Source organism: Panthera onca, chromosome D4 (assembly GCF_046562875.1).
Source record: "Panthera onca isolate mPanOnc1 chromosome D4, mPanOnc1 haplotype 2, whole genome shotgun sequence".
Lineage (NCBI taxonomy): Eukaryota > Metazoa > Chordata > Mammalia > Carnivora > Felidae > Panthera > Panthera onca.
Window position 1 is genome coordinate 46,555,563 of NC_138351.1, and position 26,932 is coordinate 46,582,494.

The 26,932-nt window shown below is 40.9% G+C and overlaps 1 protein-coding gene and 1 pseudogene across 2 annotated transcripts in view; both read right to left on the reverse strand.

Moving 5' to 3' along the window:
• Nucleotides 1-439: 439 nt before the first annotated feature.
• LOC132663447 (ubiquitin-conjugating enzyme E2 variant 1 pseudogene) overlaps nt 440-26,932 on the reverse strand; it is a 77,559-nt pseudogene continuing 51,066 nt past the window's right edge. Inside the window, exon 2 of the transcript XR_013551757.2 lies at nt 440-2,051. The product of XR_013551757.2 is annotated as a ubiquitin-conjugating enzyme E2 variant 1 pseudogene (transcript). The remainder of the gene's footprint in view (nt 2,052-26,932) is intronic.
• IFNE (interferon epsilon) lies at nt 16,725-18,893 on the reverse strand. The gene has a single exon (XM_060609673.3). It carries the CDS (start codon nt 18,542-18,544, stop codon nt 17,918-17,920), a length of 627 nt encoding a protein of 208 aa, XP_060465656.3. The 5' UTR covers nt 18,545-18,893; the 3' UTR covers nt 16,725-17,917.

Genomic DNA, 26,932 nt, shown 5'->3' on the forward strand with positions numbered 1-26,932 from the left:
GTCTCATGGTCTGTGGCTTTGAGCCACAGGCTCAAAGGCCAGGCTCGGGGCTGACAGCTCAGAGCCTGGAACCTGCTTCAGATTCTGTATCTCCCTCTCTCTCTGCCCCTCCCCCACTTGCACTCTGTCTCTGTCTCTGTCTCTGTCTCTGTCTCTCTCTCTCTCTTTTTTTTTTTTTTCGGTATGCATCCACATCTCAGCATTTAGTGGTCCTGAACAGAAAAGTGGAAAAACGCAGCAATTTGCCAGGAAGTCAAGACCGTCAATTTCGGGGATCCGCTGTGCACACCGAGTTCTTTTTCAATCCCTGCTGAGGACCGTGAGAAACAGCAGCACCAAAACCAAAGTATGCACCGAATTCAAGGTTCTTTTTGTTCCAGTTGCCACATTCCAAACTAGACCCAAGTGGATTGCAAGATGACCACATGAGAACCCTGTGTAAAACTTTTTCAATTTTTAAAAGCAAAAGCAATTACAGGAAAAGAAAATTCATTCAGAGGGATCGTGTGTGCTTACAAGTGTCTTCTGTGGCCTTTCTCCAAGTTTAACCACCAAGAACTTTGAGAGCTGGCAGGTGTGAGTACCCCTGGTGACTGTTCTTTTCACTTTATCAGAACCTGAGCTAAAAAACCGCATCAGCTGACGATGACAGCAGAGGGTGGCAGGGCTGGGGACCCAATATTCATTCCCAGGCTGGTGGAGAGTGAGTAAATGTGGTTCCAAAACTAAACGAGTGAAGTCAGAGACTCTTTCCAACCTTACCTGATGGCTTCTGGCCAAAGCAAGGAAGTACTGTGGAAAGTGTTGGATGGTGATGGTACAAAAAGGGAGTTGAGGAGGAGGAAGGAAAAAGCAGCAGCCCTCAATTAAGGTGGGGGAGAAGATATGGGGAGAGCCCTGAATTCCTCACCAAAGGCCAATTTCAGAGGGGAGCAGAGGGGGTTACAATCTATGCTTCGGCCAAGGGTGGCGGTGGAAAGTTAAGAAGGGACAATGGCTTGGGGGGGTGTGGTGGGGGGGCATCATTTAAGACTTAAAAAAAAGCAGGGGTGCAGGTGCAGCACCCCCACACACTCAGCAGTAGTCCCACAGGCTGTGACCTGAAACCTTCACACCTACTGTAGCAAGCCAACCCAAGCTGAAGGGCTGTTGCAGGGAGGGAAGGAGGGAGGGGAGGGAGGCAGGCAGGGAGGCAGGGGGAGGAGAAGGGGAGAAGGCAGAGACCCCAGGCCATGTTATCAGCAGCAAGGTGATTGTGTGATGTGTCTTTTCACAGTTGAGTTAGATGTGTGCCCCACCAGTTATGATGGGAATCAATTTAAATATACTTTCTTGATCCCAGAAGTTCAACCATGTGGACAGTGGTTACACTTGACAGGATGATTTGTTATAGCACAACTTATATATTTTAAATGGACAAAAAAAATTAGTATCGTTTCCAGTATCTTAAGATAAATTGCCTTTGAATGGGAGCTTCCTTTCCAGTACTTTGAGGTCTACAAGACGTATCTAGAAAACTTACTACTGTGAAAATGAAGACTGCTTAAATCGAATGGGAGGGGGGTAGGGGGAGGGCCTGTGGTTTTTCTTTTTGATTAACTGCTGTAACACTGTCCTTCGGGCGGCTGAGGGAGTTTCGTGTTTTCTTTAGACATCATTAGGTGCCAGAGCTCTTGCAGGATGACTTTGATGCTATATGAATTCTGCCATTTTGCTAGCACTGATATGGCTCTTGGGTCCACCGCTCCATTAATATTAATTTTTGTTACAAATCTTACAAAGGGGGGTGCTTCTGGGTATTTAGGTCCACATTCTATTTTAAGGCTGTATATTCAGTTTTCATAAATTGTTCTCGGAGGCCCAATTATCATCCCTGTCCATCTTGTAAGTGTCATGTCTTCGTCATCTTCTAGACCCCAGCTAACTGTGCCATCTCCTACTCCTTTCTGGCCTTCTTCCAGTTCTTCCAACAGTCGAAAATTGCGAGGGACTTTTACTCCCGAGCCCGTGGTGGCTGCCATCTTGCGTCGCTGTCGCTCCTGTCTCTGTCTCTCAAAAAAAAAAAAAAAAACATTAAAAATTATAAAATGAAATGTGTCAACATTTGGATGGACGATATAATTCAGTGAACCAATAATTTCCATATGACCAAAATCATGCAGAGGTAAAAGATTTATTGAAAGAGGGGGCACCTCGTTGGTTCTGTTGGTTAAGCATCTGACTTCGGCTCAGGTCATGATCTCACAGCTCATGAGTTCGAGCCCCGCGTCAGGTTCTATGCTGACAGCTCAGAGCCTGGAGCCTGCTTGGGATTCTGTGTCTTCCTCTCTCTTTGCCCCTTCCCCACTTGTGCACGTGCGTGCGCTCTCTCTCTCTCTCAAAACACACACACACACACACACACACACACACACACACACACACCACAAAAAACAAAACACATGCACATAAAAAAAATACGAAGGGGAAAAAAGCTTATTAGATAGCAACAGAAACACATTACTAACAGGGGAAAATTCATTCACTGTATTTCTTATCTCAGGGACTCTCTCTAAAGAAAATCCTGCATTTGTGTGATTGATTGTTTTTCCTGTGTGCTAAGGATGATATATTGTATAGAAAGGGAAGCAGAACTGGAATGGAGCTAAAGCAAACCACTGGGCTTTTATACTGGACAGGAGGGAACATTTTGGGCAAAGAGGTAGGAAGAATGGATCCAGGAGACCAAGGGCATGCTGGGCGTGCTCACCTGTGCCCTGGGCAGGAGATCCAGCACCCAAGGGTGAAGAACCCTATTTTTATCTTTTTCCTTGAACTAAAATAAGGTGACCTTCCAAGGTTGGTGTTGATACATACAGAATGTAAGATATTTCTTGAAGTAAATTTGTAATTATTAGCTCAAAGAAGGTGTATGCATGTAGGCAGAGGGGATGACAGAAAAAAATGGGGTAAACTTTAAGCCTGGTGGAAGAAGTAAAATTTGCAAGGATTGTAAATTATGAGTTAATGCTGACTTTTTTAAATTAAAATTCACACAGAGAAAATTTCTTATTGATGGCTGAATTTTGATTTAAAGAATATTTTGATTTCTGAGTCTTACACTTTCCCCATGTAATAAGATAAAGTAGATGAGTCAATAGTGATTATACTTTCCTTCTCCCCAGCCTCCTTGTCCATACTCCCAAAGCTGTTGACCGGATTTTGGCTGAAATAAGTCAAAGAATGATAAGACCCCATTTTTATTGTAACAGTTTTGGGAACACGGCCCAGTAAACAGTTGGATATGCTTTTATAGACAGGAGCTAGAAAAGGAGACTATGCATAATAAAACAGCACAGCCTGAGTCACAGACCTGGGGAGTTCTCATCTGATGTACATCGATCTTATTCTTATATTGCTTCTTATTTAAACTATTCCTTTGGTCATATCCACAAAAGAAAGATGGGAATATGTTCAGACAAGCTGAGATTTTAGGAAGCACTACGAAATAGCACATGTGTTTATAGCCACATCCATCCTAAGTGAGAAAATGCTTCGTATAGGAGAACAACCTGCAGAAAGAATGTGCTGGAGAATAGGGGATGTAGTCATGGCCATCTGACTGTGCAGATGGTCAACAAATGACCGTCTTGGCGGAAACGTGTCGAGCACTGGGAGAATCTGGGTTCACTGATCCAGAAGCTATTCTGTGTCATTCACACATGTGTGCTTGTGTATATGTGTGTGTGTGTGTGTGTGTGTGTGTGAACTAGATGAAAGCTACTGAGCTAAAGTGGCAAAGATCCTAGAGTCTTCAAGGAAATAGTGTATAAAAAGTATTTAGAATACTAAGACTTTGTCAGCTTTATTTGTGTTTGGGTATGTTACATGGTTCCTTTTTCCTGCCTTTGAAAAATGTTACTTTCTTAAGGCTTGAAGATATGGTACTCTTTAGAAAATGGCATGGAAAAGACTCTATTGAACTCCACCGTTGGTTGTGAATGCCTAAAATCGAGTTGAAATGTCGTAGTTCTGAAAACTTTTGAATGACGTAATGGGCAAAACAATGGAAATCTGAATTACAGTGAGATCAAATTATTTCTGCTCTGATTATTTGACGATGGATATACATCAAGTTTTCCAGGCTGTTTTTTTATTTTTGGTTTGTTTTCCTTTTAAGGGGAGAATTTCACAAAGTTTCTACCTTATAGCAATTTTCCCAGAATGTATGTAGGCAGGGATTTTCAATTCGAACCACTAGAGGACAGAATAGTATCAGTCACTAGAGAGGCTGCTCAGTGTGTCCATAAAAAACAAAGTAATTCTAGGTATTCATACGTCTTACTGCATCTGGTTAATTAACGTAGCACCAGGCTATGTTCATCCTTAACAACCACAGCTAATGCTTTGTTGTTGTCATTGTTGTTGTCTTTTGTTTTTACCAGCATTCAGCCATTCAAATATGCTTCTTACTTCTTAGCAAAGTGATACCAGGTGATAAAGTTATTAAAACCAGGATGGGAAAAATTACCCCAATTCCCTTAAAAGCCAATTATATTGGATGGTGTGATGCAGTCAGATTAGACAGTAAATAACAACACAGAACTGGTGTTAGCCTGACATCATCATTTTAAAGCCTGCCTTTTCCCTTTGTTTTGCATTATTTATTTATTCTAGATTCCCATACATATATTTGCTATTTAAATAAAATGACAGTTGGAACATTTTTGTACACATTGTTTATAAGCTAGTTATCACAATCAATAATGTGATCCGTAACATGGGTTTTCAAACCAACTTGTGAAAATTAATAAAAAGAAACCTCAATAAAATGGAGTCAGGAGGTTGGGCAGGGGGAACTCTCCTGCCTTGCCAGCCCTACCAATCAAAGTCAGTTGTGAATCCAACCCGAAGACATTGGCCTTGCAAGCCAATATTACTTTACTATTGGCAATAGTCCAGCCAGTGAGAGACAGTCACAATTCAGCCAATGGGAAGCCACTATACTTTGACCTCCTAGTTTACTCCAATGGACTTTTTGTTTATAACAGCTACCCTCCCCGGCAACGCCACTCTCCCACTTTTCTCTATAAAAGAACATTTCCTCTTTTTTTTTCCAAACTTGTCTACTGTTTTGCTATACCTTGCTGTGCCTGATTGCAATTCTGTGCTATTCCCAAACAAACCCATCGATTGCTGGCAAAAATTTAGCAGTTTTATTTTTAAAAATAATTTTTTTAAACATTTTATTTATTTTTGAGACAGAGAGAGACAGAGCATGAATGGGGGAGGGGCAGAGAGAGAGGGAGACACAGAATCGGAAGCAGGCTCCAGGCTCCGAGCCATCAGCCCAGAGCCCAATGCGGGGCTCGAACTCACGGACTGCGAGATCGTGACCCGAGCTGAAGTCGGACGCCCAACCAACTGAGCCACCCAGGCGCCCCTAACAGTTTTATTTTTTAAGGCTAACAAACTACTGGCAAAAATTCAGAACAATCTATTCCTATTTAACATGAGTCTGGATGCAGGTGAATATTCTTTACCCAAGTGAATTTAATGGCTATTACAGTATTCTATAAAATGGAGGGCCCATTGTTTATTTATCTAATCCTTTATAATAGCACATTATTATGGCTATTCTTTCTGCAGGTTGTTCTCCTATACGAAGCATTTTCTCACTTAGGATGGATGTGGCTATAAACACATGTGCTATTTCGTAGTGTTTCCTAAAATCTCAGCTTGTCTGAACATATTTCCATTTTTCTTTTGTGGATATGACCAAAGGAATAGTTTAAATAAGAAGCAATATCAGAATAACATCGATGTACATCAGATGAGAGCAATCATCTTTTATATAAATAATGCTGCAATAAAAAATTGGGCACACATTTGGACAGGTGTAGTTCTGTAATATAAATATCTAGAACTGCATTTTCTGGGTTCAGTGGTTCAAAAATTTTGGTAGATTTTACCAAATTAATCACCCATGTTTGAGAATTATACACCTCTACTGTGTATAGGTATGTGCTCTTACCCCAATCATCACCAAACCATCTTGTTTATCCGATTTTTCATTTATATAAATGATCGCCAGGGAGGCTGGTTTTTTGATATATGTATATTATCTACTTGTAGCTCTATCTGTTTTTCTAATTGGCACTGAGTTGTTAAACTTTTCTGAGTCCTTTTTATATTGAAAATGTTAGCATCAATCATATGTTTCAAGATTTGTTTTCGTACATCTTTAAATTTCTTGATAGTTCTTTATCGGGCCGACTTAAAAAAAAATCACATATTAAACTGTGTTGCTCTTTTCTTTTCTGGCCTTCGGTTTTCATATCACTCAGAAGAACTCTCCCATCTGGAGATTAAAAACTGTTTTCAAATTTTATTTTGATTTTATTATTTTTTTAATTTGAGGCAAGGAGGGGCAGAGGGAGAGGGAGAGAGAGAATCTTAAGTGGGGCTTGATCTCACAACTGTGAGATCATGACGTGAGCCGAAATCAAGAGTCAGACGCCTAACTGACTAAGCCACCTGGGCACCCCTAAAGCTTTTTACATACATGGTTTTTTCCCTCGTATTTAACAGGGTTTTTTCTCCTTTCTTATATTTCTATCCATAACGTTCAGTGATTTAGCAACTTTTATTGTACTCACGTAACAGCTGGGTGGTCTTAGAGAGGCAGTGACATGCTCCTGGCCACAGAGCCCTGTATGTCAAAGCTGCTATCGAAACCCAGATGATCTCCCTTTACAGCCAACCTGCTCATTTCCTTTTATCCCTTAAACATCAAATTTCATTTTGCGTATTATGGGAGATTTGAAATCTCATTTTTTTTGTCCCAAAGAGACTATTTTCCCAACAACGTTAATTGAATCAGTCAACCTTCCCTTATTTATTTCGAAAACAACCATTATTCTATTATCAGTCCTCACTTATACGTATCTGCTAGGGATCGTAAAGCAATTTTATTTGTTTTTGTTCCAGTATCAACTTTAAAAATTCCAATTTCTAAAATTCTTTTTAAGTAGAGGTTACATATGTGTCAACAAAAAAAATACCCTTTTTTGCCAAGATATATGAAAATTCAATTCAAATTATTATCGGAAAGCATAACTCCTTCCCAGGCTCTTCCATCTGGATTCTGCTCACCCATCCTGCACCCTATTCCCCCAGCCTCTGCACCGTGGAACCCCTTAGGATTCTCCTTTTACCTCTCTTTCTAAATCTAAATTTGAAGAGGGGATCTCTCCTCAAATCGTCTCTAACTACATGGAATGTTTGCCTTTTTTCTGATCCCTGCTCCTGCTCTGCTGGATCCATTCTTCTATCCATCTCACAATTATTTTCTTCCTATATATTATAAAAATTGCTTTCTATTGTTTTCTGGAGATCATTCCACTTCTGCATCACTTTCTACACTTTTATATGTGCATACAATGGAGCATGACAAAAGACCCCCAGACCAAGCAGAGAGAGGCACAATCTTCCTTACAGGGTACCTGAGAGGAAGAAGCTGTGAATACACATGCATTTGCTTTTTGTTTTGCTCCTATGAATATTTCAATGCGTGTGACGATAGCTTGTATAATATATTTAAATACAAAACCAAATCAGGACTTAAGAGTTGTTGAGGGAGGAGGGTGTAGGGGGTCTCCTGATGATTCTGACCCACAGGCACCATGGAATGGCACTGCTCAGGATGCTTGAGGAAAGATAGCAACATCTTGGTTCCCTTGTGTTCAGAGGACGTGGCATGGGCCCCAGTTTCTGTGGCTCGATCTCTGCTCTTGAGAACAGATCCTCTGAGTGTTAGATCCTCTGAGTTAGCATTAATAAGTATCATTTTTCAACCCAGGGGCTACCAAACCATATCGCTTGTGTGGGCACCAGATATGTTCAACATTTCCACATGGAGAGACGCTGCGTCTCCTTCTTCGTTTCCTCAATTTTCCTTATTCTCTTAAATTTTCAACAGGTTTTTTCATGGAAAGATAGCACCTGCTGATTTCACCCTGACATCCTCCCAGGCCAGGGGCTGTATTCTTTTGCTTTCAACAGAGAGGCTTATTCCTTGGGAAATTCTCTTAATTCCCACTGTTAGTGCCTCACTGCTCAGGAGGGGAACTTCTTTTTTCTCCTCCTCCGCCCCTACTACGTCCACCTGCTGATGAAGCCAGGGGAGGAGTTGCTCCATCCGGGTCTCGTCCCGAATAACAGGAGATCCTCTGTGCCGCGAGGCTGAAAACCTGCTGGCACCTCACATGAAGGATACGATGGCTTGGTCTTTTGTCAGTGCCTGGCTCTCTTCCGTCAGCTACTGAGGGACTCTGAAGGTCCCTCCTATTCTCTGGGAGTGACAGAAGCAAAATTCTCATTTGGTACAGAAGTGTTAAGATCCCCTTCCTGTCCAAATTCTACCCTCAAGTCTGAACCCCGCCCAGGAAGCAAGTGGGGCTGGAGCAGAGTTAGGACCCAGGTAGGGGTGTATCTATCTCTCGAAAAACATGTTTTTATTAGGTCTGAGTTTCACAGTTTATTGGATGTATATCCAGCATTTGATTCATCATCTGAATTGCCTCAACATATGTACATACTGTATTATATTTTACATTTTTTCTTAAGTAGGGAAGATACCTACTAATTTGAGCCTCAAATAGCACTGCCTTTGGATTCACACCAGCAGGGGTTTATGTCAGGGGTCTTAGAGTGGGCTCACATTTACATTAGATGACAAGGAACATCCTAAGAACCCATTCTGAGGAAGAAGAAAGTTAATTCACAACCTGGTGCAATTCTCATTACCCATCTTGGGAATAGAAAGTCAATTCTGATAAAGCCATGATGATGACACCAGGATCACCCTTGGCCTGACCCTTAAAATGCTGTATCTAAATGATGTGAAAGAGAAGGACAGTTGGCGTTTTATTGTTCTTGTTGTATTCGTTTATTTTTAATATGTCAGGCATTTGTTGCACACAGCAACCTGAGAGAGATGCTTTAGGGAAAGAAATCTTTCCTCCAGAACTGAGCCCTCTACCCATGTGTGTATAATGCGCATGTAGTTTTTGATGTCTAAGGCCTCAGATATGGGCCCAAGTGCTCCAAGGAACTTTGTGTCTAGAACTTAGAGATGAATCTGCTGGGGAGATCTCTAACATCCTTTCTGCCCAGGACCCTTGATTGTGTATCTTCTGAGACAATCTCCCTGTAGAAGGCTACGGCTGAAACCCTGAAATATCCGAACACCTTTCTTTGCCCTTCTAATTTCAACTCATGGTAGAAATCCGCCCAGCCAGGGGCGCCTGGGTGGCTCAGTCGGTGAGCGTCCGACTTCAGCTCAGGTCATGAGCTCACGGTCCGTGAGTTCGAGCCCCGCGTCGGGCTCTGTGCTGACAGCTCAGAGCCTGGAGCCTGTTTCGGATTCTGTGTCTCCCTCTCTCTCTGCCCCCTCCCCTGTTCATGCTCTGTCTCTCTCTGTCTCAAAAATAAATAGACGTTAAAAAAAAAAAAAAAAAGAAATCCGCCCAGCCAGAGGGATTTTGAGGACAATTTTGTTGGTTTATTTATTTCAGTTCCTGAAACCCACCCACCCACAGAGAATGCATCCTCTTTCTCCCCCAACCCTCCGTAGGCACAAATGGGTCCTTCAAGGTATTTCTCGTGTAATCCCATAATTTGCTCTGGAAATATGCTTATTTTCTTCCCAGTTCCATTGAGCATCTTTCCTTCCTCCCAAGGAATGAGAATAAATGAGGAGCTGTTACTACAAAAAGTCCATTATACTGAATAATATACTAGCTAAGAATCCAATTTTTAGCACTCTCAAACTAACTCCCTTTTGATCATAAATATTTTTATCCACATTGGTAACCACTTTGTTCATCTGGCATGAGCCCAAATGAATTTCTGTTATTTGGAATAATTCAAGTTTCTCCCAGGGAAATATTTTATTTATTACAAGGCGAATATGGAAACTTGGAATAAATTTCACTACAACAAGGTACACTTAGATCTCTTATGTAGAAAAAGTCACATGATTTATGGGTCAAGGGTAACCTTGTTCTTTGTTCTCCTCAAACCTTGCTCCACCCTTCCCAACCGGTACACATCTCCACCTTCAGTGGCTAAAACGTGTCTGACCAGGTTTCTATACTTCCAAGAAGATGGATTCTTCTCGCATTGAAGGTAAAACCATGGGACCGTTTTTGTGTTATGATCATTTCCCTGCATCACTGTAATGTGACTCTGGCTACTTGTCTCTAGATACTACATGCTGGCTATCTTCTGCTTACCCATAATATTTCAAGTGTACAAGCCAAAGAAATAAGGACATTTTCCATCAAATCTCTACTAATAGTGGGTGGAAAAACTAATTCAGCGGCCACCCACTTTGGACAGTAACAAGACAAGCGCTTTTTGGATACAACAATGGGAGGAGTGTTACACACCATACAACTATAAAAGTGAGCCATTTACACTATTTTCATGTATTGTTTTATGTCTATCTGCTATATTAAGTGTTTCTTAAACTGCACCAAAAATAGGAAACACTCAAGTTGGTGTCAGTGGTTTCTATATTACTCGGCGGTCGAAAGCGTGACTAATGGTCACCAGCAGACAGCGACTGAAGGGCCATGAAGAGCGGGTTCAGGAAAGGATTTTCTCGGGTGAGCAGAACAATTAGTTGGGAGAGGGGCTCCCACTGGCACTTCTGTCCTACATGTCATGTCTTATTGTGCTCTTACCATACAAGGATAAAAAACACCCTGTCATTAGAGAAAGAAAGATACTTCATTTTTTAGTGCAAGAAGTCGCTTACCCAAGTTGTCCATCCAGGAAGAGTAGAGAAACTGAAAAACAAAAGTAAGAATATGACCTCTTAGCAGACACGTTAACAAGACTTCCTCATCTGTAGGTAGAGTGTCTTCTTACGTGTATAACTGGCCATGACGATATGGTACTTATCTCTCTCTCTCTCTCTCTCTCTCTCTTTCTCTGTTAATGCTGCATTTAAAAAAATTTACTTATTTATTTTTATTTGAGAGAGAGAGAGCACACACAAGCAGGGGAGAGGGGCAGAGGGAGAGACAGAGATAATCCCAAGCAGGTCCTGCACTGAGCGCAGAGCCTGATGAAGGGCTCCATCCCATGACCCTGGGGTCATGACCTGAGCCAAAATCAAGAGTCAGACACTCAACCAACTGAGCCACCTTGGTGCCCCCCTCTGTTAATGCTGCACTTTAAATTTCCTTATTCATTCAGTATTTAGATTGTCCCTTTATGTGTTCAGGAATGTGCTAGGCAAAGAGTTCAGAAGCCATTTCCCCACCATGAAGTAGGTCATACCTTAGTTGAGAGAGAACTAACCCATCATTGTACAGTGTGGTCTGGGACGTGATAAAAGTTGTACTCTGGAGGGGCAGATAGATTTAGACAGATCGGACTCTGAGGGCTTTCTGTGAAAAATTTTAAGGAGTCCTAAAGAGCCAGAATGAGATTATTAGCACATATTAGGAAGCGAATCTGTACCTGGCCAAGGCAACAGCATGTGAGTTTGGGTTTTCTGTGGCCCCAGATGGAAGGTCTGTGTGTTATGCTTTCGGAGGTCAGGTGCTGAGAAAGCGGACTCTGAGACAAAAAGTGCCATGTGAGGAGTTTAGTAGGGAGTGCTACGGGCTCAACGCATGTGAGAAGAGCAGGCAGGATGAGGAACGGAGGAAAAGCCGAGGGGCTGTGAAGTCACAGTGTGGCTTCGGTCAAAACCGGGGTGGGGGAAGGGGCTCTGAGACTGCGATGACCCTTCAGGGGTGGAGTGAGGGGTCTGAGCCTTTATCCCTCCACATCCAGTCCTTGGATAGAGGGGAGAAAACTGGGGCTAAATGACTCATTTCAGCCAAAGGCAATTCCAAGAATGACTCCCAAGTCTCTGTATTTACCAAACATCTACATTTCTCAACAGAAGAGATTACTGAACCGTCTGCCATCTTCCACCTTGGAATCCTCTGTCTTTCACAAGTTTGATTTCCCTGTGTTCACACCATATTCTTCATCCAATAGGATATTGTTATGGTTGCAGTTTTGATGTCACACGATCATAGGCATGAGGAACAGACACGGTTACAGAAACAAAACTTGGGTTGGATCATCTTCCTGAAGAGACAGTTACTGTCACCTGGCGTATTAGAGTCTTTACATCCAGCTTCTTTAAGGAGGAGAAAGACCATTGAATCCGCTGCTGTGAAAAGGCAGTGATAGAAAAAAGAAAAAAAAAAAACTATCCTTACCAACTATCTCCCACCTGAGAGGCTCACTTCTCTCTAGGTATTATGGGAAAATATGAGATCAGTAACCTCAAAGAGACCATGTCTTCAGCTGTTAACAGTCTACCAAGGCTATCAAGAAACAGAGGCATGGGCTGTAATGTGGAGTCCGAGGACCAAAAGCATCAAAATCATCTAGAAATTGTTAGCAATGCAAATACTCAGTCCCCACTATAAGACTTAGTGGATCAGAAACACTGGGGTGAAGCCATGCCCCCTGTATTTTAACAAGCCCTCCAGATGATTCTGATACACACTGGAGATGGGGCTTCATTTAGTGCAGGTGATAAGTATCTTAAGCCAAATCTCTACAAGAAGCCATATTTAGGGGAGCCTGGGTGGTGCAGTCGGCGGGGCGCCCGACTTCAGCTCAGGTCATGATCTCACGGTTTGTGAGTTCAAGTCCCGCGTTGGGCTCTGGGCTGACCATGTGGAGCCTGCTTGGGATTCTCTCTCTCCCCCTCTCCCTCTGCCCCTCTCCTGCTCATGTGTGCTCTCTCTCTCAAAATAAGTAAAGTTTAATAAAAGAAAATAATATTCAAAAATACGAGAATGGAAATTCTATTACCCAGATAGTACTGCTGTGAACATTTTAGTGCAATTCTTTTCAGACATTTTACAGGCATTTTTATTTATAGAAATTATGATGGTACTAGTTATTTTGTAACCTGCTTTTTGATTTAATAATCTGTTTAGCTCATACATGTATATGTGACAAGGATAACTCAGATGACCCAGCCTATGAGTACAAATGAGCTTATCTTTACTCTGAGCCCCCAACCTTGTCTCTTCAAAATCAATGTACAGAAATCAGTTGCATTCTTATACACTAATAATGAAGCAACAGAAAGACAAATAAAGAAACTGATCCCATTCACAATTGCACCAAGAAGCATAAAATACCTAGGAATAAACCTAACCAAAGATGTAAAAGATCTGTATGCTGAAAGCTATAGAAAGCTTATGAAGGAAATTGAAGAAGATATAAGGAAATGGAAAAACATTCCATGCTCATGGATTGGAAGAATAAATACTGTTAAAATGTCAATACTACCCAAAGCTATCTACAAATTCAATCCCAATCAAAATTGCACCAGCATTCTTCTCGAAGCTAGAACAAGCAATCCTAAAATTTGTATGGAACCACAAAAGGCCCCAAATAGCCAAAGTAATTTTGAAGAAGACCAAAGCAAGAGGCATCACAATCGCAGACTTTAGCCTCTACTATAAAGCTGTAATCATCAAGACAGCACGGTATTGGCACAAAAACAGACACATAGACCAATGGAATAGAATAGAAACCCCAGAACTAGACCCACAAACATATGGCCAACTAATCTTTGACAAAGCAGGAAAGAACATCCAATGGAAAAAAGACAGTCTCTTTAACAAATGGTGCTGGGAGAACTGGACAGCAACATGCAGAAGGTTGAAACTAGACCACTTTCTCACACCATTCACAAAAACAAACTCAAAATGGATAAAGGAGCTGAATGTGAGACAGGAAACCATCAAAACCCTAGAGGAGAAAGCAGGAAAAGACCTCTCTGACCTCAGCCGCAGAAATTTCTTACTTGACACGTCCCCAAAGGCAAGGGAATTAAGAGCAAAAATGAACTATTGGGACCTCATGAAGATAAAAAGCTTCTGCACTGCAAAGGAAACAATCAACCAAACTAAAAGGCAACCAACGGAATGGGAAAAGATATTTGCAAATGACATATCGGACAAAGGGCTAGTATCCAAAATCTATAAAGAGCTCACCAAACTCCACACCTGAAAAACAAATAATCCAGTGAAGAAATGGGCAGAAAACATGAATAGACACTTCTCTAAAGACGACATCCAGATGGCCAACAGGCACATGAAAAGATGTTCAACGTCGCTCCTCATCAGGGAAATACAAATCAAAACCACAGTGAGATACCACCTTGTGCCAGAAAGAGTAGCTAAAATGAACAAATCACGAGACTATAGATGCTGGCGAGGATGTGGAGAAACGGGAACCCTCTTGCACTGTTGATGGGAATGCAAACTGGTGCAGCCGCTCTGGAAAACAGTGTGGAGGTTCCTCAAAAAATTAAAAATAGACCTACCCTATGACCCAGCAATAGCACTGCTAAGAATTTACCCAAGGGATACACGAGTGCTGATGCACAGGGGCACTTGTACCCCAATGTTTATAGCAGCACTCTCAACAATAGCCAGATTATGGAAAGAGCCTAAATGTCCATCAACTGATGAATGGATAAAGAAATTGTGGTTTATATATACAATGGAGTACTACGTGGCAATGAGAAAGAATGAAATATGGCCCTTTGTAGCAACGTGGATGGAACTGGAGAGTGTTATGCTAAGTGAAATAAGCCATACAGAGAAAGACAGATACTGTTTTCACTCTTATGTGGATCCTGAGAAACTTAACAGAAACCCATGGGGGAGGGTAAGGAAAAAAAAAGAGGTTAGAGTGGGAGAGAGCCAAAGCGTAAGAGACTCTTAAAAACTGAGAACAAACTGAGGGTTGATGGAGGGTGGGAGGGAAGGGAGGGTGGATGATGGGTATTGAGGAGGGCACCTTTTGGTGCACTGGGTGTCGTATGGACACCAATTTGACAATAAATTTCATATATTGAAAAAAAAGAAAAAAACTGAGAACAAACTGAGGGTTGATGGGGGGGTGGGAGAGAGGGGAGGGTGGGTGATGGGTATTGAGGAGGGCACCTTTTGGGATGAGCACTGGGTGTTGTATGGGAACCAATTTGACAATAAATTTCATATTTAAAAAATAGAAAATAAAAAATAAATAAAAGCTCACACAAAAAAAATAAAAAAATAAAGTATGTACCTTCCTCAATATCTCCAAGTTTAGAACTCTGGTTTTAAAGTTTTAAGAGAGCACACATATTTAAAAGCAAGCAATTTTTATTTTGTATGAAGCAGTTAAGACAGTAATACAAGTAGGATGTCAACCTAATAAAGCTAAATGTTTGGGGAAACATTAGCATGTACAGTATTGCTTTTAGCTTCTAGATAGGAGTACATATTAACTACTGTAAATTTCTACTTGGCCTCTTCTCCATTCTGTTCTCTTCAGTTCTTAGGAAAGAAATATCCAGGGGGAGAAAATGTTCTTTCTCTAATTCAAGACTGCGGACAGTATGTGAACTTGAATAAGGAAAGCCAGGAGCAAATTGTCGTCATGCTTGTTATCATTATTATTTCGCAGAGATCTCCCACAATGCCATTCGGGTTTGTGGGGTCTAGAACAGAGTGCACTCTTTTGAGTCAGACAGATCTGGTGGAGAATCTCTGCTCTGGCATTTACTGGCTCCGTGACTTGCTACATTACTTTGAGCAAGTTACTTCACCTTTAAAGTCTTGTTATTCTCATTTCAGAAAAGAAGATAATACAGAAACTATCTTGCTAGGTTAACTTGAGAATCGAATAATGTGTTAAATGAAGGATTTGCTTCTGAAAACTTCCTGGTTTAAAGAAAACAAAAATTCTACTGATCATGTGAAGCAAATGACCTGTATTTGCAGTCAAGTGTGGTAAATGCCTCTCCTCTCTCCACCTCCCTACCTCTAGGTGAACTTGAAGGTACACAGGGGTTGAAAGGTCACGTGGACCAAGACTGCCTCTGCTTCTCTGCCCTTTTCCTCTCTGGCAGTTGGCCCTGCCTCAGACTCAGGAGCCTATTCAGCTCATCCTCCTTCCTCTGAAGCCAAATCCGAAAGCACAGGCCAACAACGAATACACTTACTAACACTAATTAAACCGAAATGAAATGTGTTTTGTTCTTCAGCAAGTTTTCACATTAAGTGATAGATTTCATCTCGAATTATACAATGAGTCAAAAACAGAGCATGACGTAAAGTGGCAGAACTAGCCCCAGAATTTTGGACCATGGCTCTGCTTCTTACATTGGGTGAAGGTCACCGTGGCCGTGGGAAAGCCACCAAGTCTCAACTGAACTTCAGTTTCTCTGGCCCCGCATTTGTTCCATCATGGTTTCGGGGAGCTCCCGGCTGGAAGAGCTGGAATCCCTTCATCCCTAGCAGCTCTCATGAGTGGAAACCCCCTCCCTTGGTTGGCACGAGTGCCCTTCTGTGCAGCCTTCCTCCTTCTCCTGGCCACTCCCCTCCCCTCCAGGGGAAGGCTGGAGCAGTCCTGTTTCTTCTACCCTTCATCTAACACTTCCTTTTGCCAGCAAGACTCCTTCATGCGTATTTCTAAGAACTCTGACTTGTTAGGTACATTTTCATTTATTGTTTTAATTTGTAATGTTCACACGATTAAAAATACAAAAATATGCTGGAAAACCTCCCTCCCCCTGCTTCTTCCCCTAGCCTCGTTTCCCCAAAACACAGGTCATCATTGTAGTTTATTCTTATATATTCTTTATTTGTTCATGCACAAGTTAGGTCAAATAGAAAATTTGTTTTACATTTTATTAAAAAAAATTTTTTAATGTTTATTTATTTCTGAGAGACAGACAGAGACAGAGTGCGAGCAGGGAAGGGGCAGACAGAGAGGGAGACACAGAATCCGAAGCAGGCTCCAGGCTCCGAGCTGTCAGCACAGAGCCCGATGTGGGGCTCGAACTCACGAACCGCAAGATCATGACCTGAGCCGAAGTTGGATGCCTAACCGAGTGAGCCACCCAGGCACCTCTTGTTTTACATTTTAATGTCAAATACAGCACTTTATACACACTGTTCTTCATCTTGCCTATTTTTTTACTCTTTTCTTTCAGTATAGGAAGAGCATCCTCACTCTGTTGTCCAGCCAGGTGGTGTTCTTTTGCGTGACCATACTTCAACTGTCTCAAACTAAAAGAATTTGAGTGGTTTCCTGTCTTTTGATATTATAAATAATGCTTCAGTGAACAGTATTGTATGCACACCATCAGACACATATGCAAGCATTTTTATAAGATCAATTTCAAATTTATGGATCAAAGATGGTAATTTTAACAGATATCAATATATTGCCTCTACAGTGATCCTACCAATTTCCAGCGCTCTGGCAAATTATAGGAGCATCCCTCTCCAAAATCTCCACGAAAGTGTAGGCCTTCAGCTGTTATGAATGGCATGCTGTTCACTTTTAATTTGTATTTTTTATCATTATAAGTGAGGTTGAACCTGTTTTCATGCATTTGTTTTCCCTCTGCAATCTGCTGTTCGTGACCTTTGGCCATATTTCTATTGTGTCACCTGTAACAGATATTCAGTGTGTATTGACATTTTCAAGTCTGGCAATGCACATTATTCCTTGTACTTCTTAATGTTTCTACCAATTTCTGGAAAAGAAATCATTGGATGTGCTAAGTTAAGAAATTAGTACAGTGGAAACGTACCTCATTTACTCTGAGGAAAATAAACCCACTTGAAGAACCAAGTATGAAATACTGATGAATCTATTTTATCTCATGAAAATTTAAGATGAATGGAAAATACAAAGTGACATTACAAAACAAAGACCATTGTAGTCACTACGCATAATCTTAAAGGACAGGTAAATATACATATATCTACACACACGAAACCAAAGCAATTAATGACAAGAAGAAATAATAGTCTCTAGAACAGTCCTCCCGCCCCTCCACCTACCCTATGCTTCTAAAGTCTGCCCTCGGCTCATGCTCCACATTCTTCGAGGAATGCATTCCTCGTTTGCTTATCTTTCTTATCAGCTGGAGTGCAAAGAAGAGACACCGGTTGATTTCTCCTCGAACAATGGTCCAGGCACAGCTGCTGTACTCTTGGCTTTCCAGGTAATCGTGGATCCTTTGGAAGTACATTTTAATCGGTAACCTAACGTTCTCACTCCCCAAGATGCTGCTGTCCTGCTCTGCTTCCAGGCCTGTGAGTGTTTCTAGGTATTCCAGCTGTTGATGAAGCTCAGTGAGGAACTTCTCCACGTGGCTTTCCTCCCACCCACCCGAAGAAGTATTTGCCCTGAAGAGGCTGAAGATCTGCTGAAGCATCTCGTGAAGAATGGCCAGTGCTTGTCCTTTCTGGTACTGGCGAGGATTCACAGACCGCTGGGGAAGCAGGAAGTTTTTCCTGTGTGGCAGACACTGCTGAATTGATGAGCTTTGCAATGTACTCAAGAGTTTTAAACTCTCTCTGTTTACTCTTTGTTGGAAGAGAGCCAGTTTCAACTCTAGGGAGAAGATAGTAGAAGAGGCCAACAGCACCGACACAATTTCAAAGAAATGCTTGTTAATCATGGTGAAGGTCAAACATGCCACTTATCTCTGGGCAGACTTAGGAAAGCTCCAACTTTAGTGAATGTTTGCCTTTCATGCAGCTCAGATTGTTCTGGAAGGTGTTCTCTTTTGTTGGTTTTGTTTTCTGATGCTGTCATTACTCCAAGATTACATACTGGGTTTTCTGGTTCCCTTTTCATAGTGTTTATGGGACATTTCCTCCACTTTCCCCATTGTGTTGGCTGTTTAACGAAGTAACCAAAAGAACTTGATTCATTGTATGTGTTCCTTGGATAATTACAGACTAGTCACCCAATATGATTTTCTATTACTCTCATTATGTATTAGATACAAAGTTTCACTCAACACAATATGCTTTCTAAATATTTAGTCAAGCTTATTAAAGTTCTTTTATTGAGAGTATTTTTTTAAAGGAGTACTCTTTCATGGAGTAATATTTATCAGAGGCTTAGCAGCACCTATAGGGTACTTGGACAGGGGGTGGGGGGACAGGGAATTAAAATCTATACAGACTACTAAATTTAAAAACTCAAGTAGAACTGTAAATTTGTGCAAACGCTTGAGCAAATTAACCTTAAAATATGTATGAGCAATCTAAAATTGTTTTTTAATGTTTATTCATTATTTATTTTTGAGAGAGAGTGAGAGAGAGAGCAGGTGAGGAGCAGAGAGAGAATCCCAAGCAGGCTCCTCACTGTCAGCACAGAGCCTGACATGGGGCTCCAACTCCCAAACCATGAAATCATGACCTGAGCAGAAACCAAGAGTTGGACGCTCAACAGACTGAGGCACCCAGGCATCCCAAATTGTTTTATATCTTACTAAAGTAGTTCAATATCTAAGTTTCTAACCTATGAAAGTAATGTGAATGAGAAAAAAATTAGCAAAAGAAGGTCATTATAAAGTTATTACAACTGCAGAATATTAGAAATGGCTTATAGGTCCAATAATAGGGAAATGGTTAAATAAATGTTGGTATATCCATATAATTAAATGCCATGTAATCATTATAAATGATAAAGTTATATGTGAAAAGGTTGGGCAGTTGGCTGATGTACATTCCCTCGGGTACCACTAACTATGGTAAAGCAAAGCTACTATCTTTACATTAATAATGCCTCTTGAATTACAAATACCCAGTTCCACATTTTAAGTCCTCCCAAATATGCCTTCGATCTACCTTTCCAATCTTATCTCCCATTGTTGCTCCAAATATAAGGTAAGGGAAACTGAATTCTAGATAAAGTTAATGACTCACTATTTCCTTAATACACCTAGCAGAGGTGTGTGTGTGTGTGTGTGTGTGTGTGTGTGTGTGTCTTCTCTCTCAGAAATATCACCCATGGTGTTACCTCCTTCACCTCTAATATGTGTCTGTGCAAGGACTAAGGGTTACTTCTTTAGGATGTAGATTTCTTTTACGAAGCTATAATCTGTCTTCTGAATCCTCACAGCATTGTATACCTTTTTAAAAACACTTTTCTTGTTCTGTCTTATGCATGGCTATATATTTTTGTCACATTTACATTTATGTGAGTATGTAAGTATGATTGTCATATAGCAGGGTTACATCTAACCATGTTGCTATTTGTTTTCTAATTGTTCATATGGTTTTTTTCCTTCTTTTGGATTGATTACAAAACATGATTCCATTTTATCTCCACTATTGGTTTATTAGCTTTACCACTTTATTTTTATAGTACTTTCTCTAGGGTGTAAAATATATGTCTTTGGGGTGCCCGGGTGGCTCAGTCGGTTAAGCATCTGACTCTTGATTTCAGCTCAGGTCATGGTCAGTTTGTGGGATCGAGCACCATGTGGGACTTTGTGCTGACAGTGTGGACCCTGCTTGGGATTCTCTCTCCCTCTCTCTCTGCCCCTCCCATGCTCGTGTGCTTTCTGTCTTTCTCAAAGTAAATTTAAAAACTTAAAAAATATTAAAATATATATCTTTATTTAGCATATTACAATTTACTTTCAAATAATATTACACATGGCTTAAAGGATATCACAATATACTCTTCTCCATCCACTCATCCTTTGTGCTCTAGTTGCTAAACATTTTCATGTGTTTTAAACCCCACAAACATTGATACTATATTTATTTTAAATAGTCAATTATATATTTTAAAGAGATTTTTTAAATGAGGAAGCCTTTCTTCTATATTTACTCATTATCATACATTTACCAACATACCATTTCTGGTGCTGTTCATTTCCTTTCAGTAGATCTAAATTTCTATTTGCTATCATTTTTCTTGAATAACTATTATTATTCTTAAATCCTTTAATAATTCTTGTATCTCAGTTCTGCTGGTGACATATTCTCTTGGCTTTTTGTTTGTCTGAAAAAGCATTTTGCCTTCAGTTTGAACATACGTTTTTGCTGAGTATAGAATTCTAAGTTGAGATAGTTTTTCCCTCAGTACTGTAAAGATGTTGTTCCATTGTCTTTTGGCTTGCACGATTTCTGAAGAGAAGACTGCTGTCATCTTAATTTTATTTCTTTTGCATAATATGTCTTCTCTTTCGCCAACTGCTTTTAAGGTTTTCTCTGTACCATTATATTTCAGCAATTCGATGATAATGCACCTTGATGCAATTTTCTTCTTGTGTCTTCTATTACGAGTTTCCTAAGCTTTTTGAATCTGTGAGTTTATAATTTTTTTTAATTTACTTATTTTTGAGAGGGAGACACAGAGCATGAGCAGGGAGGAGGCAGAAACAGAGAGACACAGATCCAAAGCAGGCTCTAGGCTCTGAGCTGTCAGCACAGAGCCCGATGCAGGGCTCAAACTCACGAACTGCGAGATCATGACCTGAGCTGAAGTTGGGCGCTTAACCAACTGAGCCACCCAGGCGCCCCGATAATTTTAATTAAATTGGGAAAAGTTTCAGACCTTATTTTTTTCAACATTTTTTATCTCCTTCTGGGACTTTAAGTACAGATATATCAGACCATCAGTATGATCATACAGGCCACTGATGTTTTGTTCGTTTAGCTTTTTCTCTTTTATTTTTGATCATTTCTATGGCAATGTCTTCAGGTTCAGTGATAATTTCTTCTGCTTTATCTTATCTGAATGTTAATCCCATCTAGTATATTTATCACTTTAGGTAGTATATTTCTCATCTCTAGAAGTTTATTTTGTTCCTTTTTGATATCTTTCATTTCCTTCCTCATCACGTTCATCTTTTCTCCTATCTTCCTGAGCTTATGTGGTTTATATATGATAGGTGTTTAAGCTTCCTTCTCTGCAAATTCTGTCATTTGTGTCATTTCTGGGCCTTGTTTCATGATTATCTTTTCTACTGCTTATGGGTCCTATTTTCCTATTTCTTTGTATGCCTGATGGCTTTTGGCTGGATTCAGAACATTCTAAGTTCTACATCATGGGTACTAGATTTGTTAAGCCCTACATATACGGCTGGGCTTTGTTGTAGGACATAGTTGAATTACTTGGAATCTGTTTGATTTGTTTGGGGCTTGTTTTTCAACTTTGGTAGCATGGATGGAGCAGACTTTGTAGTCTAGGGTAATGTCATCTCACTACCAAGGGACCATCCTTATAAGGACTCTACTCACTGTTCCCTGTACTAGGAAGTCTTTGCACTCTGGCTGATGGAAGCAGGAGATGTTCCCAGCCTTGTGTCCACCTTGGGGATAGTTGGCCCATTCCTTTTTTAAAAATATTTATTTATTTTGGGGACAGCACAAGCAGGGGAGGGTCAGTGAGAGGGGGACAGAGGATCCAAAGTGGGTTCTACGCTGAAAGGTTGACGGCAGTGAGCCTGACGTGGAGCTCGAACTCAGGAACAGTGAGATCATGACCTGAGCCAAAGTCTGACGCTCAGCCCACTGAGCCACCCAAGCACCCACGCCGATTCCTTCCTGAGTATTCTTTCCCCAGTCTTGAGATTCTAAGTGACATGGACACTAGGTATTCTTAACAAAAAGTTGTGTGTGCAGGGCACGTGGGTCGCTCAGTTGGTTAAGTGTCTGACTTTGGCTCAGGTCGTGATCTCGCGGTTCGTGAGGTCGAGCCCCGCGTTGGGCTCTGTGCTGACAGCTCAGAGCCTGGAGCCTGCTTCAGATTCTGTGTCTCCCTCTTTCTCTGCTCCTCCCCCACTCACATTCTGTCTCTTTCTCTCTCAAAAATAAGTAAAAACAACAACAAAAAAAAAGAGTCGTGTGTGTGCATGTGTATGTGTACATGCACTTGAGTGTGTGCCTGTACACAAGCATGTGCATGTAGAGGGTCACGAACGACATATGAAGCCCATGAAATGGCAAAGCCTAGTGTGTGGGTCCCTTTTGTCTAAATCTAAGGATGGTATTAAGGGAATCTACTGCCAGCTTATAATACTTCAGAGAAAAACAGTGGAAAAGTATGACAATGAAAAAAAAGTGCTAAGTCTTAAGTATCACTGATTCAGACAAAGTCTTTGAAAAAAATAGAATAGGGGCGCCTGGGTGGCTCATTGGGTTAAGCATCCAACTTTGGCTCAGGTCATGATCTCACAGTCCATGAGTTTGAGCCCCACGTCAGGCTCTGTGCTGACAGCTTGGAGCCTGGAGCCTGCTTCAGATTCTGTGTCTTCCGCTCTCTGACCCTCCCCTGTTCATGCTCTGTCTCTCTCTGTCTCAAAAATAAATAAACATAAAGAAAATTTTAAAAAAAGAAAGAAAAAATAGAATAAACTACCAGTGGCAATCTATCTTTCACTAGAATGGACTTTGTAAGTGGTTTTTAAATTTGCTCAAATATACATTTTTATCTATTCACCTTTTTCCCCACAAATTTATTTAACACTATTGTCAATCTAAAAAACATTAATGCTGCAAAAAAAACCTCGCGATTACCTCTCTGTGTTCAAAACATACCACAATAGCTCATTAGTAAGAAAGGCATTAAATTTTTTTTTAATGTTTATTTATTTTTGAGAGATAGAGACAGAGCAGAAGCAGGGGAGGGGCAGAGAGAGAAGGAGACACAGAATCTGAAGCAGGCTCCAGGCTCCAAGCTGTCAGCATAGAACCCGATGCAGGGCTCGAGCCCACTAACCGTGAGATCATGACCTGAACTTAAGTCCAGAACGCTTAACCAACTGAGCCACCCAGGCGCCCCTGTAAGAAAAGCATTTTACATTTAACCAAAAGATGGCAGCATAACATCAATTACTTAGAGCCTGGTATCATCTTGCACTGTTGGCAAGAGAAATCCAAAAGTTCATGGCACCTAGTGGTCTAATAATGTGTGGTCAGCAGCACATTATTACTTTGACAAAATGAATAGTTCCCATAATGCATAAGATCATTAATTACTCTAAGTCATATGAAGATACTTGCTGGTTAGTATTGTGAAGTCTTTCCCTTTTCTTGCCTTGATCGCTTTAATGGACACTTGTTGCTTCCTGACTATTCACAGACATCACTTCTCCCTTTCCTAAGGGCTGTTGGTCAGCACAACCTGACTTCTCTGCATGCTCTCGGGTCTTGTGCTTCTGGCCAGAGTCCCCATCTGATACATCTAGCCCTCATCCAGGCTACTCACTACCTCACTTTCCTTGGACTCAGTGATTATTTTGAGCATGGTCATTTGTCACAATGATCTCAACACACCTCTGCCCCCTTTTTCTGAGCATCTATTTACAAAAATTTAACCATATTAATTTATCTGTCATCAGACGCTGTTAGTTAGAAGTGATCTTAAATGACATATAATCTCTGCTTCGTATACCTTTTCTGAAAAATCCAGTCCTAAAACCACTATTTGGGCAGAAAAAAGGTAAGAATTGTGCCAGCAGAGGTGGGGATGCATGGTAGTTCAGAGGGATGCCAGGGCTCAAAGAGGATGAGGCGAGCCTCCATATGGACAGCTGACCTAGCATGGGGTGTTGGAGCCTGAGAAGAGTAGAGTATCTGTGGGGGTACAGTTTCTGGAAAGAGTCATAGCCTAAGGTGAGTGACTTATGGAGGAAGGCAAAGTTCTTATGGAGAAAGTTTCAAAGTACAGCCATAGAAAATACTCAACAACTTTATTCTCTGTTTATTTATAAAAGTTGTATATATTTAAGGTAAACAATATGATATTTTGGTATACATGTACATTGTGAAATGATCACTATAATCAAGCTAATCAATGTATCTATTACCTCAACGGGGGCGCCTGGGTGACTCAGTAGGTTAAACAACTAATTTCTGCTCACGTCATGATTTCATGGTTTGTGAGTTCGAGCCTTGCATTGGGCTCTCTGCTGTCATTACAGAGCCCACTTTGGATCCTCTGTCCCTCCCTTTCTCTGCTCCTGCCCATTCACATGTGTGCTCTCCCTCTCTCTCTCACAAAAATAAACATTAAATATATATACCTCATATAGTTCGTATAGCTTACGTAAGTACTTACTAGTGTTAATGAGCTAAATAGAGGAATAGCCAGGCAGCCACATCAAAATGCCTAGATGCCATACTTACTCAGAGGATCAAAGTGAGCCCCATCAGTAATGGGACAAATTGAAATCATGCACCATCCCATAAGATGCAAATCAAAATAACAACATCCCTTCTGCGCTATTTCCACCAATGTAAATAACTTGGATTTAATCATGAGGAAATATCACTTAAACCAAAATTGAGGAACATTCTACAAAATAATTGCCCTGTAACAGTTCAAGGCTGTGAAAGTCAAAGAAAGACCAAGGAAACGTTCCAGATTAAAGGAGACTAAAGGGACCTCCGGTTTCCAGTTCTGCAAATGAGGAGCTTAGAAGGCATCACTCTGTCCTATTAAGTAAAAAGCTAAACACACTGAAAAATCAATCACTCTTTTTGGATCCATAAGACAGAGGAAGACACAGGGCAAACCAACGCCCCCCAAATTGGAGAGAGAGAGGCCGGAGAATCCAGGGACTAACAGTTTACTGAAACAGAGACTCATGAGCAGAAACCATTGTGGGAAACAGTGCGGGGGCAGGAAGCCTGAACTGTAATTGGCAGATTGCTAGAGGTTCCGTGAGACTAGAGAATATGCCAACTGAACACAGTGTGATTCTCAACAGTGTCCATTTGCTATTAAGGATATTACTGGTACAACTGGACAAATCTAAACATGAAGGCTGAGTATTACATTCTTCTAATGTAATGATGTTAATTTCTTAATTTTGATGATGACGTTATGGTTATGCAGGAGAAATGTTCCTGCTTATAGGAAATACACATTAAAGTTCGTGAGAATATTGGGGCATCAGACTGGCAGTTACTCTGAAATGTTTCAAAACCAAGATTCTCTCTCTTATATTGGCAACTTTTGTGACTAGTTCAAAAGGGGGAAGAAGTGTGTGTTTGCATGTGCATGTATTTTTTTAGTGAAATTATTCATTTTTGAGATGTGATCACTGAGGCCTCATAGGGCAGAGTACCCTTCTTTCTCCATACTATCATCGCCTATGCTGGTTTTCTGTCCCCTCTTCACAGTTTAATTGAGGCCAAGAATGGCAAAAATACAGGGAAAGAAAAGGCCACCACTCTGCATTATGAGTGTAGCATGATGCTTAAGCTCATGGGCTCTAAAGTGTGACAGCCCAGCTTTACTATCTGTTTGCTGTGTGCTCTTAACCAAGCGATGAACATCTCTGCGTCTCCATTACATCAATGTAAAGACAAGGGTAACAACAGTATCTCATGCAGCTGTTGTGACTTCTGGTTGAAACAATGTGCTTATCACAGTGTTTGGCAGATGCTCCACACTCAATACATGATATTAGTATGTTATTTGTATGAGGTATGACAGTATCAATAGATTGAAACACTCTTTTCCATTGACCCCCGGACAAGTACATTCAACATAGCTCTCCCAAGCTCAGTCCCCGCTCAGTCCCCTATTAATCAGCCACAGCTGAAAATAAGATGAAGCCTATCTTCCATCAGTGTTTTTTTTTTCCCAGTAAATGTCAATTAATCCAAAGAAAGAAGGATCAAGAGGGTGCATGCTCTAAAAGCACTTAGACAACATGTAGTGGTCCTCATGACATTAATTCAGTCAACAAATTTTTATTAATTGCTTATTATCTTCTTATCACTGTTTAGGCCTGTTCAGTGAGCCAGTGATAAAGATCCCAGGAATGAAGCTTAACTGGATTAGGTAGGGTGAGAAGGGAAAAACAGTGAAGTATAATCAAATTGTATAGCATGACATAAAAGTAGATCAGAATAAGATCAGTTGGGAGCATCTTCTCTTTCTACTTATGGACTGCCTGGTTGTAGAACTTCCATATACAGAACAAGAAAATCAGGTAGCCTAAGATCACCCCCTGAGGCACACCAGGATCTAAGGAATGAGTGGACGAGGATACCACAAAGGGAAATAGAGTGTCTGGATCAGTAGAAGG